The sequence below is a fragment of the Argentina anserina genome, chromosome 6, assembly GCF_933775445.1.
Source record: "Argentina anserina chromosome 6, drPotAnse1.1, whole genome shotgun sequence".
NCBI classification, from domain to species: Eukaryota; Viridiplantae; Streptophyta; class Magnoliopsida; order Rosales; family Rosaceae; genus Argentina; species Argentina anserina.
In genome coordinates this window covers 14,550,178-14,568,012 of record NC_065877.1, presented here as the reverse complement: position 1 = coordinate 14,568,012, position 17,835 = coordinate 14,550,178, and the positions used below count along the sequence as shown (strand labels likewise).

General features: G+C 38.1%; 3 protein-coding genes across 5 annotated transcripts; 1 reads left to right on the top strand and 2 right to left on the bottom strand.

Annotated features, from left to right (window-relative positions):
• The first annotated feature begins 4,633 nt into the window (after positions 1-4,633).
• Positions 4,634-11,294, top strand: LOC126800011 (uncharacterized). 2 transcript variants are annotated; one of them, XM_050527283.1, is made up of 9 exons: positions 4,634-5,301; positions 5,999-6,139; positions 6,852-7,232; positions 7,947-8,051; positions 9,078-9,218; positions 9,427-9,630; positions 9,940-10,032; positions 10,151-10,259; positions 10,771-11,294. In XM_050527283.1, exons 1-9 carry the CDS (start codon positions 4,792-4,794, stop codon positions 10,812-10,814), a joined length of 1,728 nt encoding a protein of 575 aa, XP_050383240.1. In that variant the 5' UTR covers positions 4,634-4,791; the 3' UTR covers positions 10,815-11,294. The 2 variants fall into 2 exon arrangements, with proteins under 2 accessions (XP_050383240.1, XP_050383239.1); XM_050527282.1 differs by having other exon boundaries at positions 4,635-5,301; positions 10,148-10,259.
• Positions 11,295-13,283: 1,989 nt separating this feature from the next.
• LOC126800031 (rhodanese-like domain-containing protein 9, chloroplastic) lies at positions 13,284-15,123 on the bottom strand. 2 transcript variants are annotated; one of them, XM_050527318.1, is made up of 7 exons: positions 14,997-15,068; positions 14,603-14,616; positions 14,363-14,572; positions 14,108-14,258; positions 13,822-13,907; positions 13,630-13,734; positions 13,284-13,546 (listed from the first exon to the last, which is right to left on the bottom strand). In XM_050527318.1, the coding sequence occupies exons 1-7, from the start codon at positions 15,044-15,046 to the stop codon at positions 13,476-13,478; spliced, it is 687 nt and encodes a 228-aa protein (XP_050383275.1). In that variant the 5' UTR covers positions 15,047-15,068; the 3' UTR covers positions 13,284-13,475. The 2 variants fall into 2 exon arrangements, with proteins under 2 accessions (XP_050383275.1, XP_050383274.1); XM_050527317.1 differs by having other exon boundaries at positions 14,363-14,616; positions 14,997-15,123.
• A 281-nt stretch (positions 15,124-15,404) lies between these two features.
• Positions 15,405-17,737, bottom strand: LOC126800038 (outer envelope pore protein 16-3, chloroplastic/mitochondrial). Its single transcript, XM_050527325.1, has 3 exons — positions 17,691-17,737; positions 17,119-17,464; positions 15,405-15,828 (listed from the first exon to the last, which is right to left on the bottom strand). The coding sequence occupies exons 2-3, from the start codon at positions 17,456-17,458 to the stop codon at positions 15,680-15,682; spliced, it is 489 nt and encodes a 162-aa protein (XP_050383282.1). The 5' UTR covers positions 17,459-17,464; positions 17,691-17,737; the 3' UTR covers positions 15,405-15,679.
• Positions 17,738-17,835: the final 98 nt, after the last annotated feature.

Sequence of the window (17,835 nt, the reverse complement as noted above, 5' to 3'; positions counted from 1 at the left end):
CTTCTTCTTTCTACGTTTTGGTCGCATTGGCGATATTTTGAGAGTCATTCTTGCACTAGGAATCCTTGTTAGGTTTCGAAACTAATTATCTCTTACTTATGATTTTATTTTCTTATTTTTAGATTGGATTTAAGAGATAATACTAGAGGAAAACAAGAAGAAGCCATGCACATGAAGTCCTATCATCAACAAGTCATGCAACAATTAAATAGAAAATGATCATTAAAGGAATAAAACATGCCATGATTTAGGGAATAAAACATGACATGATTTAGAAATAAAAACATGACATGATTTAGGGAATAAAACAGGGCATGTTTAGAGAATAAAGCATGACATGATTTAGGGAATAAAGCATGACATTATTATAGGAAGAAAGAGGCAAGTTCAAACCCTCCCTCTTTCCTATATATATATACATAGCTTCACCTCTCAAATAATATCACTTCTCCTTTACATTCAAGAGCCAAACCTTTGCCAAAATACTACCTCAAACATCATTCACCAAAACAGCAAGCCGTTCTCTCCCATATACCAATTCCATCTCCACCGAAATCACCATTGAAGACACACCTCCAAGGTTCCTACAACGTGTGATTCCCGCAACTCATCTCTATGGCTTTGTTAGTTTTTGATTTTCTACTATACTTTGTCTATAAAGATTGTAGTATGATGTTTGTGTGTGATTATTATTTTGTATTAAGAATCGAAATTTTCAGATTGTTTTATTGGATTTTTGGTTCTTTGCCGAATTGATGGTTCCATATAATTATTGAGCTTTTTATTTCTATTGTCGTGTTCTAATCATTTTTCTCATACTTTTAGATAATTTTCAAATATGTGCATATGAATTTAGTGCTTGGATTCAGTCTCTAAGATTGTATTTGAGTGCTAGATTCATCAACCATATTGACACAAATCTAATCATGCCCTAAGTAGGTTCGGTTTGTGTTATTAAAAGTGGTAAAAATTCTGGAAATTTGCATGTGAAACCATGATGGGTGACGTCACACATGAAACATGTCTCCAACAAAGATTTAATGCTTAAATATAATCTTGTTTGATTTCTACTCTAAGTGTTATTGAATTAGATTGCATGCAAATTTAGATTAGGCCTTAAGTCAATCTAAATGTTAAATGAAATCTTGCATGATTAGATGATCCCCTAAGGCTCTAATTGTATTGGTGTATAAAAAAAAGTATGTAATTGGTCAAATTAGAATGCATGATAGGTTTAAACTTGTAATTATGTGGTGTAATAGTAAATTTGATTTAAGTTTGTTAAAGAGAAGTCGATCATGTAAATAGTAATTTATGATTTATTTTAGTAGTTAAAAATCAATCTCAAACCCCCAATTATTTATTAACACTAAAAGTTTAGAGTTCCCTTCAATTCCCCAGACTGAAAGATCTCTGCTTATTATATACTAACAATGACATTTTACAGGTTTATTATAAACATTTTAATTAACGCTCTATCAAGGGCCGAAGGAGAGACCTCTCGTAGAGGATCAAAGATCTGGTGCCGCGTCGAACATAGCTCTCCCACTAGGGTTTGAAGCCGCCGAGCGAGAGAGAATGCTCTCGCCATTCAAGCCTAATGATATTTTCAAGAGTGTGTTGTTCATTTAGTGGGGTTGTTATAAATTGTATTTTACGGTTTTATTAATAACAACGGTGTGAGTGCTGCCATTTAGGGTTTGTCAATGGTCGGACTCGGGCCTTAGTAAATTTAGATAAGTGACGGGCTGGGCTGGGCCAGGCCAGATATTTTCACAAATATGAAGATCCAAGCATGCCCATCTAAAGCGGGTTTTGCAGGCTTTTACAGGTTGGACCTGGCAGCCTTGTATTAGAAGAAAAAAACATAATACTCTTATTTAAATGTTTGGAGCAATAAAAGAATTTTCAGAAAACATTCCCAAAAAAGTCACAAATAAATTCTAGTTTCGAAATATTGTCGATCGACACAGCAGATTTGATCGATATATATATTTACGAACCCTCTAAAAATTTCATCTGTTTTGGACATGTTGGACCGTCTGTACCTACGATCAACAAAAAAAATGAGTTTTGACATATAAAACCCTATTGACCGGGGCTTTGCCAAATGGGTTTCCTCGGTGCGACCGCGCACAATCGGTGACAAAAACTAGGTGATTTTAAATATGCAAACAACTTTCGGCATTCATATCTTGGTAATGGGTCATCCCTTAGAGCATATTAGTAGTGTTTTTGATTTACCGGAAATTCCGACTGTCAAACTAGGTCCGAATTGGATGAAATTTTTATAAGGTCACTAAATTTATATACCAATCACATCGGCTGGTGTCGATTGATCCCGATAAGTTTCTTTCATTTCGATTCATAATGCGATAGTTTTATTCCTGACCTAATATAAAGGTTATGATATATTACTGGATACTTCGGTGATCAACAACTTCAGTTTGATATATGGTCGATCGATACCACTAAATGTGATTGATATATATATATATATATATATATATATATTTAGGAACTTCGTAAAAATTCCGTCCATTTTGGATATGATTTGACCGTCCGTACATACGGTCAACAAAAAACGAGGCATTTTAACATATTAAAACTCCATTGACCGGGGCTTTGCCAAATGAGTTTCCTCAGTACGACCGCGCACGATTAGTGACAAAAATTAGGTGATTTCAAATATGCACGCGGCTTTCGGTGTTCACATCTTGGTAATGGGTCTTCCTTTAGGGCATATGAATGATGTTTCAGTTTATCGAAAATTCTAACGGTCAAATAAGGTCAAATGAGGTCCGAATTGGATGAAATTTTTATAGGGTCACTAAATATACATACTGATCACATCAGCTGTGTCGATCGATCCTGATAAGTTTTCTTCATATAGTCTCTTCATAATGCGATAATTTTATTCTAAATCTAATATAAAAAGTTATGATACATTAGTAGACACTTCGGTAATCGACAACTCCAGTTCGAAATATGGTCGATCAACACCAGTAGATGTGATCGGTATATATATTTAGGAATCCCGTAAAAATTTCGTTTGTTTTGGACATGGTTTGACCGTTTGTACTTACGGTTAACCAAAACCTATGGTCAATAAAAAAAGAGACATTTTGACATATTAAAACCCCATTGAACGGGGCTTTGCCAAATGAGTTTCTTAGGTGCGACCTCGTACGATTGGTGATAAAAATTAGGTGATTTTAGATATGTAAACAGTTTTTAGTGTTCGTATTTTTGTAATATGTCATATTTTAGGACATATTAGTGGTGTTTTTGGTTTACCTGAAATTTCGACTGTTAGACGAGGTCTGAATTAGATGAAAATTTTACAAGGTCATTAAATATATATACCGATCACATTGGGTGGTGTTGATCGATCCCGAGAAGTTTCATTCATATAGTCGTTTATGCAATAGTTTTATTTTAAATATAATAGAATATGTATGTATAATATTTTATTACTTGGTGGGCTTTTACGGGCAAGGCCTCACGGGCTTTTATAGGCTGGGCCGGGCGGAGTTTCACACCTCTAAACTAAGTCCGGCCCTCTACCCACGGAAGTGAGCTTTGGCGGACTTTTTCGCAGGCCGAGCCGGGTAAAAGCCTATCGGATTTGTGGACCTCCGTGGACTTATTGGATCCGCGGACTAAATGATGAAACATACTTCTATTACTAGCAATTCTATTTTTTTTTAAAAAAAATTAGCCCAAGTAAGTCACAATAATTAATCGAATTAAGTCACGATGATGTAGGGCTGGATTCGGTTCAAAACCGAGGACTTTTTACCAATACTGCAGCTAAGCCGAAAGCTCAATTGTACTGATCGTCGACACACTTCGGTTTCAGTTGGTGTCGATCAGCAACCGAGAGTGCTTTTGAAATCTAATGGGATGTTTTGATTGGTGTTCTTCGTACCCTTTTATAAAAGATTCAGATTTGAATCATCTGATTTTGGATATTTGGAGTTGAGGATGATTTGATGATGGAATTCAGGTGAAGATAATCTAGTGGGGATTGGGGGAAAGGAAAAAGAAGAGAAGTACAGGAGATGTAGATCAAACTCACCATGAATCAGCTGAAAATGCAGAAAGAAGAAGAAGAAGAAGAAAAGAGAAGTTCAGAAAACGAAAAGGACGAGAGAGAAACTGAGAAAGAGAAAATGTGGTTGGTGGCAGACAACGATAATTAATAAGTTGATTATCTATTACAGCTATCAGATGAGTTAAATATAGTATACATATAAACTACGACTTGCTTCAGTGGTGAGGAGCAGAACTGGGGAGTTCGACTCTCACCTCATACATAACTCGAGTATTTTGCGTATTCAGTCGGTATTCGATACACTAATATATTAAATTCTTATACCACAATCAAACCGAAACTGATACTCGGTACGGCCGAACCGGGCTGAACCGGGTCGAGCCGAACACTCAACAAACCGAAATCTCGGCACAAGATCAGCTCGCATCGGCTGGCTCGGTAGAATCGGCTCAAAATGCCCGCACTAATGGATGGTGATCGTAGCAGTTGTCCTAAATATATTCACGGGGACCTTTATTTATTTTTACCACTGAACGGACACACTGCAGTACACTACTGGTCACCGCAGTAGCAGTACACCACCACCCAATCAAACACCTCCACGAAGCCCAACGTAGAAGCATCCAGCCGCAGAAAATCGTCTCCCTCACTCTTCCCCCTACCTCTCTCTCATTATTCATTTCTGGAAGATCTGCAACTCCACAAATCTGAGTCTATAGAAAACACCAAAAGCCATGAGCGACCCAATTGAGCCCTCAACGTCGTCGTCTCCGGCCGCCTCCGTCACAGCGGCGACCACGGACGCCGCCAAAGAACCGGCCTCTCTGATTCACCCTCGCCGCGAGCCCTTCGAGCATGGGCTGCTCTCCATCCCCAAGCTCATCTTCACCGACCCAACGCAAACCCTAATTCCCCTCAAGCACAAGCTCATCGAGCAATCGCCGAGTCTCCGCGTCAACGCCGCCGCGATCTCCGAGTCCCTCCAGATCTCCATTGATCTCGCGAGGCTCGTCCTGGATACCCTAGCGTCAGTTCTTCACTTGGAGGCCGAGCCGCTCGTCCTCGCCGAGCCGGACGCGATCGATGAGGTCGGAGCCGATGTGCATGATCTGGTTTTGTTCCTCTACATTCAGTCCTACAAGAAATTGCTGCCTAGAACGCACAAGGATTCCGCCGCCGTCGCCGATGTTTGGCCCTCCACGTCGGCCTTCGACGGATATCTATCAGCGCTGTCGCCGTTGCAGGTGATTGATTTGTCGCCGGAATTTGATTGTTTTTGTGTGCTTCTTTGGGGTGGTGGATAGTGCAATGTTGGTGTGCTTAATTAGAGTGGTGAATTTCGGAAGATAGGATTGAATTGGAAGATGAATACTTGTGATGTTTTCGGAGGTTGGTTTGGAATGTAGGGTGTAAATTATGTTAATTAGGGCCCAAAGGTAACACTTTGGAAGGCATTTAAAGTGGGCTTCTTTTGATTATTGTGGTTAGTAGTTGTGGCATAATACAATGTGGAGTGTTGAAGTTGAATCTGGTGTGATCTCTTTGTATATCTGACTATCGCTTTTGTTCTGGTTGGAGTTTATGAGGGTCTTAAAATAGAAGTACTGGTGTGAGCTATACGAAAATTCATTGCCTTATTTGCAATCATCATAGTATTCGCCTGTGCTTTAAGTTAATGTTACCAGCTGTGCATGGACCTTGTTTAATTACGTTGAATGCATATTAGAGGGTTTCCATGTGGATTTATGAGTTTTCTGTGCTTCCATTGTTGCAAACTTGGACTTATAAGGTTATTTTGATTGTTGGGAGGAGGTTTTGTTTATTTGGTACTGGAGATTTTGGATTGGCAAGACTTCTGTTTTGTTCTTAGTTGCTTGAAACTTTGAGTTGACATTTTAGTTTTGTTGAGATAAACTTACATCAATCCAACACACATTGCAGCTTGTCCGTAGCAACAGCCGCCGGTTTGTGCCATCACAGGCTGATGAAGAGGCCCATCAGTTATCATATCTGCAAAAGCATTTAGGTAACCTGGTCTCACTGTTAGCAGAACCCGTGGAGGGAGAAGGCGACGAATCTCTGGTTTGTGAACCATGACTTACACTTTTTTTTTCTTTGCTGTGTTTTGTAATAGCTATCACTTTCGCCTTCTCCAATTTGGTAGTAGAAAGTTTATCATTGTTTAACTGTGAACCACAAGCACATACTCATTAGTTAGTTCTTGTTTTGGTCATGTCATGGGAGTCTCCGTAATTACGATCACTTATGAGTTTTATGTTAGAAAGTGCTCTCTATGTAATATTTGGGGCTCGAATCTCCCACTTAGACTCTTATTCCTTGTTATGCAGTGAAAATCACTTAACAATTGTCTAACAAAAAGGCATGACAAATTTTATTGGGAATGGAATATAATTATTCTAGACCAATACTCAGTTAACACATTGCTTCTTCATTTCTTCTTTTTTCCTTTGGTTGAGTTGTTAGTCTCAAACAGTTAACTGTGGTAGAATAATTAGGCCCTTAAGCAACACTAATATCACACACAACTGCTGTGAGCTCATAATGTTCGAATTAGTTAATATTTCTTGACAGGCCAATTGTTTGTCTGTGTCATGAGTCCTGACAGAACAACTTTTGTATCGATTGACCAAGTATTGCTAGTATATCTGTTAGAATAAGAAAACCTTTGGAAGGGCTTACCTCACTGATGAGTTACTGGCTGTTGTATTGACCATTTGTAATATTTCATTTTTGTCCGTGTCCGTAATTGCCTAATTATATGATATTGTTTTAGGTTTTAACCATGGAAAGGTTAGACCACCTTGGGTTTCTGATTCAATTTGGCGATAAAGGATCTGAAAGTGGTCACCTGAGCCAGTATGCTCCCTTCTTTGCAAACTCAGATCCTGATATGCCTGCCGTTCCTGTTCCTGCATCACAAGTTCACGAATGGATTTTAAATAACATTGCTTCTGCGCTGGAAAATATTTCAGAAAGAATTTCTCCTAAAGAAAATGGTCTGCCCAGTTCCTCAGATCAAGATGTTCCCATGGCTGATGCCTGCACAAGTTCTAATAAAGGCTCAACAAGTGTCAGAGGTTCCAGTTTTATTGAAGGGATCTCTAAATCTTCGTTTGTTAGGCATGCATCTGATATTAAAGGTCCTTCTGTAAAGGTTAGTTTGTAAAACCCTTTTACTTCTGCTTGTTTCCTATGTGAAAATTGTGTTCCATTTGTTTGTCTGGCTGACAATTTCATTCATTTCAATATTAACATTTTTAGGAGCTCAAAAGATTTACAGAACATTATCATGAAAATTTTAAGTGACTCGTAATATAATCAAATATTTTGTTGACTTCACTGAGTAATATATTAATTTCATCATATAGACACCAAAGGATTACCAAGCTGGCTTGTTTGTCTTGAAGCAAGCCGCCATGGTTGAATGCTGTGTAATTGCATATGTTGTGAGTGATGAGGGATATAGAAGTTTGAAGGGCGTTGCGAATATTTGCACACTCACTAACTTCTTTTATTCATAGTTTAGATGTGTTTCTGCTTTTATTTCATTCATTCAATTATGTGGAGTCTTTCAGCAAGTCTTTTGTGCTGGATGAGCAAGTCTTCTGTTTCAAGTTGATATAAATGTTAGTTTTATAGCTCCCGTAAATGATTTTGAGTCTTAACCAAAAAAAAAAAAAGATTTTGAGTCTATTAAGTTCTTTCAGCTGACAGATAGTGCATCTCTCAATGTTCTGGATATAATATCATCATTCTTGCTGTAATTTCTCAATTGCTCACATTAATGCTTTATGCGTAGACACTCGAGTGAAATTGGATTGTACTGTCCCAGAGGTATATAAGATTGCTCTTTTGTTTGCAATTTCAGGTTTTAAACTGCCACGATTCTGTGATCTATATATTAGCACCTCTGAGATATGCCACAGTCTATGGATGCTCTGATGCTACAATTGTCCTTGGAGCTGTTGGAAAGGTAATAGTGAAGGAATTTCTGATGTGGTTTGGATTAGAGTGCTAAATGGTAGCTTAGTATGCTTTATTCTGTACCTGGTAAACAAATGGATAGTAAAATATAGGAGTTACTGAAGTAGATGAATTGGAAAATAAATTCTATGGAAGTTGTAGACATCGTTTCAGTTTGGCTTATCGTTTAAATTTGAAGATTTTGAATATCTAACGCATAAAGAAGTCATGATTTTTAGTTTAGATTGGCTTCCTATTCGTAATCTATCATTACGTCCAGTAACATTGTCGCCTGTGATAAAATAGTCATTTTGGACCCTAAACCTTATTCAATCGGCTCAATTGAGTTTATTGTAAGAGAAAAGCTACTGCTGTGTTTCGTTGCCTTTAGATAAAAGCTATGACATAATTATTGGAAAAATGCACATCTTGTGTCACCAGAATTAAGACGAATTGCTCCTACATTTAAGAAAAAAAAAAGGATTGACTAGGCTTGTTGACTTCGTATCTCAAACCTTAAGTGCTATTGACATGTTGTTTATTTGTTCCCCTTTCCCCAAAAGCTTATGGCATTTGATCTACTGAGCTTTGGTATGCTTTTACTTATATTAAGGATACAGCGTTTAGCTGCAACTTTCTTATCTTTAATTAACTGTAAATTGTAGTAGTATGTCAAGATGTCCTGCTGGCCTATGTACAGAGGTATTGAAGGGGTTATTATGCAAATGTAAAGGTGAAGATCCTTCAATATGGCTGTCGTTAGGTGGCTTGTAGCCTAATTAAGAACCATGCAGTCTATCTATCCCAAAAGGCTTCCAGTCTCCCTATTTATCTTTGAATATTCTCTTGTTCTCTTTGATCATGTTAAAAAATAATAGCAATTCTATATGCACTTATCTGATGAACCTGGTAATTATTGTCTTATTTTTTAATACAACATAGGTGGGTCTTTGTTGACTTAATGCATCTTACATTCTTGTCTCTGAGATGGATGAATTTATTTATTTTCTGGTTGATCATCCAATCTCTTCTTCAGGCTGTAAGAATTGAGCACTGTGAGCGAGTTCATGTGATCACAGCAGCAAATCGAATCTGCATCGCTAACTGCCGTGAATGCATGTTCTTTCTCGGGGTTAACCAACGACCACTTATCGTTGGGGATAACCATAAGCTGCAAGTGAGTTCAACTCTATAGCTAATTACATCATCCTATTGTGTGTCGTCTTTTATGCCTTTTGGTCCCTTAAAAAGTGTCTGCATGCATGATTTGCTTATGAGAAGATGCGCAGTTTTTACTGAAATGTAGCAGTAATAAGTTTTCTGCTATTCACATTTAATTTCCTAATCATGATAAAAACTTACCTTTACTTTTCAAACTTTTTCAGGTGGCACCGTACAATACCTTTTACAGTCAGTTGGAGGAGCACTTGCGTGAGGTTGGGATTGATGCTACTATCAATAGATGGGGTGAAGCCCTGCCACTTGGAATGGTAGATCCACATGATTCACTATCTCATCCAGCAGGTGTCTCTGATGCTCAGGCTGAGTCTGCTACTCGCTTAGACCCTGACCAGTTCACAAATTTTTTGGTAATTTCTTGCAGTTATCTTATACTCGTAATGTTTGAATTCAAAATGTTGACCTTTATTTTGGGGACTTTCAAGAGGCTCTAATTGGTAAGCTAATTAGGAAGTAGCTCTAATTATGGTGCTAATTAGGAAGTGCCTCTGGCAGGCTACCAATAAGTCTTTTAACAAAGCTATTTTTTGTTCGGTAGACATGGTTTTGATCTCTATATATCATACTTGGGTTTTGTGAAGGAGGGAGGTTTTAGATGGTCTTCAAGTTTTCATGTTTCTTTTTTGAAGTATTAATCCAGTCATTTTTGTTAATGACAGATTCCAAACTGGTGCGAAGTTGAACCTCATGGTTCCACAAAAGACAACCCATTTCCATTACCAGAAGGTTATGTGGAATCTCAAGAACGGAATGTATGTCGATCACCAGTGAAATTTATTCTAATTTGTTTTTATGTGCAGCCAAAATCAATTATTTATTTATTTATTTTGATCATTGATGATGTGAAGTCTTTATTATTTTCTCCAGCAGAAGAATTTAGGGGAGGTAAAGCAATTATTGAGAGAAGCACCTCTTGAGGACAACAGAAAACGGGAATTATCAACTGCTCTTCATGTATATTTTAAAGACTGGTTGTATGGTAATGTTTCTTACTACATAATAGTTTCTTGTCATATTTATTTGGAGCATCTTGGACACACTATTTTGGATGAGATAGTCAGTAAGTCTCTGTACTTGAGATATTATCTCATATTTAATATCTTTGCTCATATTCTATGTTCTCAAATGCCCTGATTTGTTTGTGTGAGTTTTACCAAGTGAAATTATCTTTTCTGGACAAATCTGCTTTATTTACTATATGCCTGGAAACATGATAATGCAAATTGAGAGGGATGTGGAAGATTTATGAAAAACATGTTATGAATTATAGAAGCTATGGACTTTGAGATTCTCTGTCGTTAGATTCATTTGCAAAAGAAGCGAGCTATAGACTCTCCTTCACACATAATAGTCACATCACAATCACCTTTGTAGAATTATAAATCTGTGATTCTGTGAATGCTGTCTGTTCTACCGTAATTCCATGAGCTTTCTTGTTATAAAGTTATGAATAGTTTGGTTTAACAAGTGTTTGTTCATACATGTGACAGCTTCTGGAAACATACGACAGCTTTATTGCCTACAAGGCGAGTGATTTTTGGTTTGTATGCTGTGGAACAACTAAGATCCCTTGTCATACTCACTCGTGCCAGTTCAAATGGTGCTACAGGCAGATCAGAATCAAACCTTTGTACTTCGGAGCGATACATGGCGGAATTATGCATTGATACGGTGCACAGGATGGAATTAGAATTACATTTGCTAATCTCATTGTAATATTTTTTTGGGGGCAAATAATCTTACTGTAATATTTTGTTAACCTAGGTTCACAGCCTTGTGAATTTTCCTTCCTATTTTCTTGTGGGTCTAGAATACTGGATCTCTAACCGTTTTGAGTTTTTGTTTTTCACTTCCAGGAATTCGTAGCTTGTCTTTAGAGTGATTTAGTTATTTTATTAAGTTGTTTTATTGAAATTTACTTGGAAAATGTCCTTCCTGTATCTGGAAATGGCCCTTTCCTACTCTGGCAGGTTGAATAATTAATAAACTTTATGCCATTGGAGTTCCATCAGAATACCATTGGCTTCTCCCAGAGTATCTCAAATTACATAATTTCTGTTGACATTGAACTAATTGTATGCGAGTATGCAACTATAAAGTATCAAATTGTGGTGGTATTTCGTCGATCAAAAACTTCTGACTGAGTTGGAAGATGCTATAATGTAATATAAAGAAACACAAATCTTGTAAGTCGAGTGGCATTCACCAAATGATGACTTTAATAAGTCGAGTATCCCTTTGATGGAAAGTTGAAGGAAGAACTAAAGATGATTCTGATAATCCTTGGTAGTTGATAGCGTAACAAGTTAACTGAGATGCTTCATTCTCACACAATAGTGGAGGAAGCATAAAACATCATGACTGATATTAGGCTACTATAAGTGAACCCCCAACAATGCCAACATGAAACCAAAACGGAAGAACTGTAACTTTTGCATCAAACATAGACTAAACAATAGAAGTTCCCGTAACAAAGCCTCAAAATCCACTTGTTTAGAAATAGGATTTGGTCATTAAACACCACGAATGCTCGCCTTTTTTCCAGAATAACAAGTCTGACACTGGGGGTATGGTTGGGTCTCCGTAGTTCGGGTAATAAACTCAAGAATCAAGGAGAGGAAACTCGCTTGGTAAGTGATCGACTGCTAGGTTTAGTGTGGCTGGTCACAATAAAAGCATTCAACCAATGAACACACAAAAGGATGTTCAATCTTCCGAACGCTGCTTGGCCAACAATACACACTGGGTATTAGAAATAATCAAGTTCTACCAAATCCATACTACTCACTGTATCATTCAATCACCCAAATAATAATAGAAGTACACAATTCAACAATCAATATGCTCAAAATGACAGACCAAACATATCGTGTAGGGATCAAACAAATCAAATGAGGAGATTAGAGAGAGAAAAGTGGAGGAACCTTCTTGGCCTTGTAGCCGAGACGGCGAACCTTATCAGGGCGAGTGGGTTTGACGTGAGGAGAGACTTAGACAGAGACGAAAACGAAGAGAACGACTGAACAAAGAGAGAAAGAGATATATTATCTGTTTTCTTTTTTTTGCTTGGGCTATGTGATATACAAGAAATTTTTTAGACCCAAAAATTCCGCATGGGCTGGATCCGCCCCTGTTCCCCAAAATGCTGATGATTCAACATATTACCATGCCATTTCAGATGCTTCAGATTTGGAGCCAAAATATGTAAAATACTTTCATTGTCATGCTCGGTTGTATCATACTCCCAATATATATCCATGTTTTCAATTTTATCACCAGATATTGCAAGACGGTCAATGTCGAAATAATAGGGAAACCGGAACGAGAATGACTCCAAAGACGAACTCTCAATGGTGATGTCTGCCAACCCATCAACCTCTTCCAACCCCAGTTCCTTGATAAACCTACAACAGTAGGAGATCCATTTGCAAAAGCATTCATCATCTTCTATGGTTACATGTCCCAATTTCAAGGATACGAGGTTAGAGGTAAGAGAAGTACTAAAGGAGGGTGTTTTAAAAGTTGTACGCTTCATGTCTAGGTTTAAGTACCTCAAAGACTCGCAAAGAAAGATACAAGAAGGGAAATCTACATTATCATCCTTAAGATGATGTTCCAGGGTAGGCATCACAGTTTGAAAGAATACACTGAGCTCTTCAACATTACAATGTACTGCATGTCGAATCCAGCCCAGAATACGTGATTTCTCAATACCAGAGTGACTGTTTATCTCGGTTTCCCCAAAATGGTATTTAGTGTAATTTTGGCCCCATTTCAGTTAGAACTTAAGATTAATATGCCCTGTATAAGGCGTAAGCCTTACGCCAGATTGAGTACACATCCCAGGCCCTATTTCAGTTAGAACAGTGAAGAGGGCACCGCTCTCATTGTTTGGTTGCAAGAAGCATGATTCAGTGTAATTTTTGCTGTCTTCTGAGCATGTAATTTGCTCATCATGCCTGTGGTTATAAAAAAGATTCAAACTGCAATAACACACGTCCCATTCAGATCTGCATTTTACACTTAAAAATGTACAGCTCCATACAGGTTATACAAACTAGCGTTCCTTTCTCTTTTGCCGTTGATGTCACGTAGCAGATGCCAGAAAAACCTCAATTTACCCAAATCGCTTGGGGGTTTTGGATAGAGGTGCAAAACTGTAGTATAAGATTTAGATTTTTATGAAGCTAGCTATCTAGCCTGTAGGCGCCAGTTGGAGTAGCTTCTCTGCTTGATCAGGAAAGAAGGTGATGAACAAATATGCACCTGTAATTTGGTCAAGCGGTTAAGTAAACAGATATAGAAACTCCCAGAATTCGTGATTTATAAGGGTGGACAAAAGGACTTACAGACTAGTACAGTTCCAAGTACAGCGGAGATCTTTCCTTGTACTGTGACTAAACCAGCTTTGCCAGCATCTTGCAACTCAGTGGATCCAACAGCATCAAATGTGCCTGGAGTAGGAATATTATCAATGGTATCTACTACAAGATGATCGAGAGAAAGCTGAAAAACAACAAGCATGTATGTGATTTTCTAACCTGGTTTCACCTTTTGCAGCCCTGATGATATACATGCTATGTCTTGGAAACCAGCCTGCTCCAACTTACTAGCAGCCGCAGCAGACCTTAAAATTGTAAGGAAGTGTAATGATGTCAAAATCTAATCATCTGGATTGACCAGAACCTGTGTCTCTCATTGAGAAAATTTTGGATCAACGGATCATATACTATACTACGTTCCTTTTACAACAAGTTAATGTGGTGTTTAGGATTGTTTGGTAAAAATAAAATAAAATAGCAGCAGTGCAGCAAAGCAAAACCGAACCTCATTCCCTCCTGGCACACCAGTAACAGTTTGCTCTGAGGTGAAAACTGGCCGTTAACAGATTGAACAAATTCAGGGTTTGGTTTAGTGAAAGGTAAGCCAAAGAACAGACCCGAGAAATTGTTGTGGACAGTCCTCTTTATAATTGTGCCTGCAGATCATTAATCGTTACCAAAAACAAAAGTCTTATCGCCTAAGTTGCTTAATTTGGATATCAAAGTCAGTAGTCCATTTGATGTAAAGAAATGAACTTACTGATGTCATTGTCTTCGTTTTTGATGAAAAGAGGTACATGATAACACGATTTGATATGAGCTCGATCATATTGTGAAATGTCCCGAACATCAATAACGTTATATCCCTCTGCAACTAGTTCTTTAGCTTCGTCTGCATTCACAAAATTCACTTCTGCTCTAATTGCCAATGTTCTAACACTGTTTGCTCTCCCTAAGACGGTTCCTCCACGATGAGTACGAGTCTCAAGTTTCAACCAAGAATTGCGGAAATTGCTGTAAACAAATTCCTACCCCGGATTACTTCCATTCATGAAACAGCAGAATATACCGAGATAAAACATAGCATGCACAAACAGTGTCACTACCAATATCCAACGTAAATGACTAAATGCATATTACCATACATGAAGAAAACAGAGTCGAGTTCAAATGGGCTCTATACTAAAAATAAACGAAGCTGCTAAGCTGAAGAAGTGGGCATCGTTGGCTCTACAATTAGAGCTCTAATTCATTTTCCACATTGTAAGCATAACTCGGCAATCTAACAAGAAAACCCAGTATAGGTATATTGAGCCAGATGAAGATTCACGAAGTCTTACTGGAAATGTTGACGAGTTAAAGAATTTAGCCAAGTAAAACCACGCAGTAGTTACCTGGTGGAAGAGATAGTTGAACAGCAAGTGCCAAACGCAATCCCGGCCATCTTTGTAGTTAGTTTCTAATTTCTATAAGCTACAGACCTACAAACTTTGAGGATCTCTCTCTCCTTGTTCATCGCTTCATGGTCCATACTCTGAAGTCTCAGAAACAACATCAACAAAGTAATGGCCCAGAAATTTGGGAAGGGCAATGGGCTACTGCCACGTGTAATACTGCATGATATATCTTTTTATGCAGCATCTGCTATTTCGAAGGGATAGGATTGGATTTATCATTCATTAAAAAATAAAGAATTATGGCTGGTTAACCATACTTATGGTTAAAAGCAGCCAAACCCATCTATTTGGCCAAATTAACTTATGGTGAAAGCCGTGAAATAGTACCCTGCATAATTCCAACTCTCAACAACGAAAATAGGAATTACTGTAATTATTGCAGTACTCCTTGTACAGATCAATTTATACTTCCACCAACATATTATGTTAACATTTCAATGCTAGGGTGAAATAACAGATTTATTCAAAACATCCATTCAAGGTCAAAAACTTCAATTCTAAACAGCGGAGGAAGACAGCTAAGAGTATGATAACATCTCCACAAACCAGCCAAATCAAGAAAAAGTTCTGGTTTCATTTGCTCGCCAATATCTTCCTCTGAAAGCGTCACATTGGTGAGTTTATGAATCAGCAGTGGATCTTTTCTTGGTGGTATAGGGATAGTACTCCTTGCCGTTATCAATTCTTGTTGTCTGGCCTCCAGCATCAATGAGTGCAGAAGTGACTGCCAAGGCGGCTCCAGCAGAAATTGCAGTTGGAATGCTTTTTCCTATGAAATGGGCAGCACTATCATTAGTATAATTGAACATGTGCCCTTTACGTGTAAAAATAATAATTTGAATAATTATCCGGTTTATGAGTGCAAGTTCCTTCTAACACAATGAATGTCAATTAGAAACTACAATCTGAAGTCTTGAATCACCAGGCTATATACTAGTAAACTCTGAATACTATACAATCCAATTGAATAGCAACTAATATATCAAAACTTCTCATTCACTGGAAACAATACTTGGGTATGAAGTACAAATTCCTCACATGCAAGGGAGATGTACAGGGTATTTCTGCATGGGCTGAAAGTAAGTTGGAAACCTATTTAGTGTAATTCTCAGACACAAGGATGTTTATATTCTTAAAAACTAATCCCTCTTGACTGTTATTAAAGACAAATTGATCCATCTTAAATGATACTAGGCTAATAGATGAGAAGCAGACAAGTGAAAACTCAATATATGCTCTTCATATTCAGGTAGAAAAGGACATAATCAGCAGCACTCGGACCTTTAGCTGAAAGTATTTTCTTTTTGTGAGATACTGGTTGAAAAGTACATCAAAGGCTCATGTCAGCTCTAGAATACTTGGTAAGCAGTGTGGAAACTATTGATAAAGGAGTTCAACCATCAGTGTGCTTCCAATTACTACAATATGCACAATTTTAGGAGCGGCCTCAAGTGTAAATACTATGACATACATGGCTCAAGAGTTGATGCCAGAACAATATTAGGAAAAAAAATCACAATGCTTCTATCAAAGTTCAAACCATAAGCAAATAAGCTTCTTTCCCTAGAAGATGCTGTAGCCTCTGGCGATTTAATTACTGAGAGACAGACGCTACTAAGATTCTCTAAGTAGCATTAATTCCTGCATCCATGTATTATAGTAATCCTAGCACCATGTGACAGTTCTACAACTTAAAAGTACAACCAAGGGCTTCAAGAGATGAATTGCTTCCACCAGACAGAAGTAGATAGCTCTTATGCTTTGCAGACATTTGTATGACAAACAAATTAATACCTAGATTGTTCACGTAGTTATGGAAAGGCCTGACATGAAATCTGTTTAAAACTATACCATTTGTACTATTGTGCCAAAGTGACACCTTGATTTTCGTGTTGTCAGGTTAAAACTATACCATTTGTAAAGGTTTTGTTACATGAAATCTGTTTAAGTTGTTCAAACCCTGCTATTTAAAGAGTATCTATGAAGAAGCATTTAGTCATGAATGTGTACTGACAAAACCACTCATAGCAACAAAATAGGCATAAGACAGGATCTTCACCTTTGTAACCTAGAATAGTTGATCCAGCAAGAAAACCACCGACAGCTCCATTGACAAAGTCCCTCTTGGACCTATAATGCTGCACAAGCTGCTCCACACCAATGTAAACTCCCCCAATTGCGGCAAACGTCACCCCATAGTTCCCCATCATCTTCAGGGTCCTCAACAGCCCCGGCAGGGCTACACTTCTCTCAACACGAGGCACATCATACCAGGTCGCAACCACGGTCCCAAATATAGTTCCGGCAACCAATCCAGTGGTCGCGCCCTTAACTGTCTTCATGGTAGGACTATCCTCATCCTCCAAATACCTACGCTCTGCCGGGTCCAAGCCCTCCATATCTATCTACTATTTATCAACACAAACATCAGAACATTTGAGAGTTATCATTCAATCCAACAAAACCCCTAATTTCCTCAACTCATCAAACCCCGAAACTGCAAGCGCACAAAAATGCAGATCCAAATGCAACAAAACTCTAAACTGATTCATGAATCAAAACCCTCAAGTAAGCAAATGAATATAATCGATGAACATGAAAGCCCAGATCGAAACTAAAGCCCAGAATTACCTTCGAGGCGGAGGGGGGAGAGAGAGAGAGAGAGCTGCTACACTTCCGAGACTTCCAGCTTCTACAAACTGAAAATGATTAAACTACTTCCCGCACTGACCGTTTTGCCCCTTCTCTAGTTAGGGCCTGATATTTAATTGGGCCA

What these genes read in the sequence shown, in the direction of transcription:
- LOC126800011 (XM_050527282.1), top strand. Translation starts at nt 4,792, where the DNA reads ATGAGCGACCCAATTGAGCCCTCAACGTCGTCGTCTCCGGCCGCCTCC. An exon ending in GAGAAGGCGACGAATCTCTG is followed by an intron (nt 6,140 to 6,851) that starts GTTTGTGAACCA and finishes ATATTGTTTTAG; the next exon opens with GTTTTAACCATGGAAAGGTT. An exon ending in TCCTTGGAGCTGTTGGAAAG is followed by an intron (nt 8,052 to 9,077) that starts GTAATAGTGAAG and finishes TCTCTTCTTCAG; the next exon opens with GCTGTAAGAATTGAGCACTG.
- LOC126800031 (XM_050527317.1), bottom strand. Translation starts at nt 15,046, where the DNA reads ATGGCCGGGATTGCGTTTGGCACTTGCTGTTCAACTATCTCTTCCACC. An exon ending in AAACGAAGACAATGACATCA is followed by an intron (nt 14,259 to 14,362) that starts GTAAGTTCATTT and finishes AATGATCTGCAG; the next exon opens with GCACAATTATAAAGAGGACT. An exon ending in ACTTGGAACTGTACTAGTCT is followed by an intron (nt 13,547 to 13,629) that starts GTAAGTCCTTTT and finishes ACCAAATTACAG; the next exon opens with GTGCATATTTGTTCATCACC.
- LOC126800038 (XM_050527325.1), bottom strand. Translation starts at nt 17,458, where the DNA reads ATGGAGGGCTTGGACCCGGCAGAGCGTAGGTATTTGGAGGATGAGGAT. An exon ending in AACTATTCTAGGTTACAAAG is followed by an intron (nt 15,829 to 17,118) that starts GTGAAGATCCTG and finishes CCCATTTCATAG; the next exon opens with GAAAAAGCATTCCAACTGCA.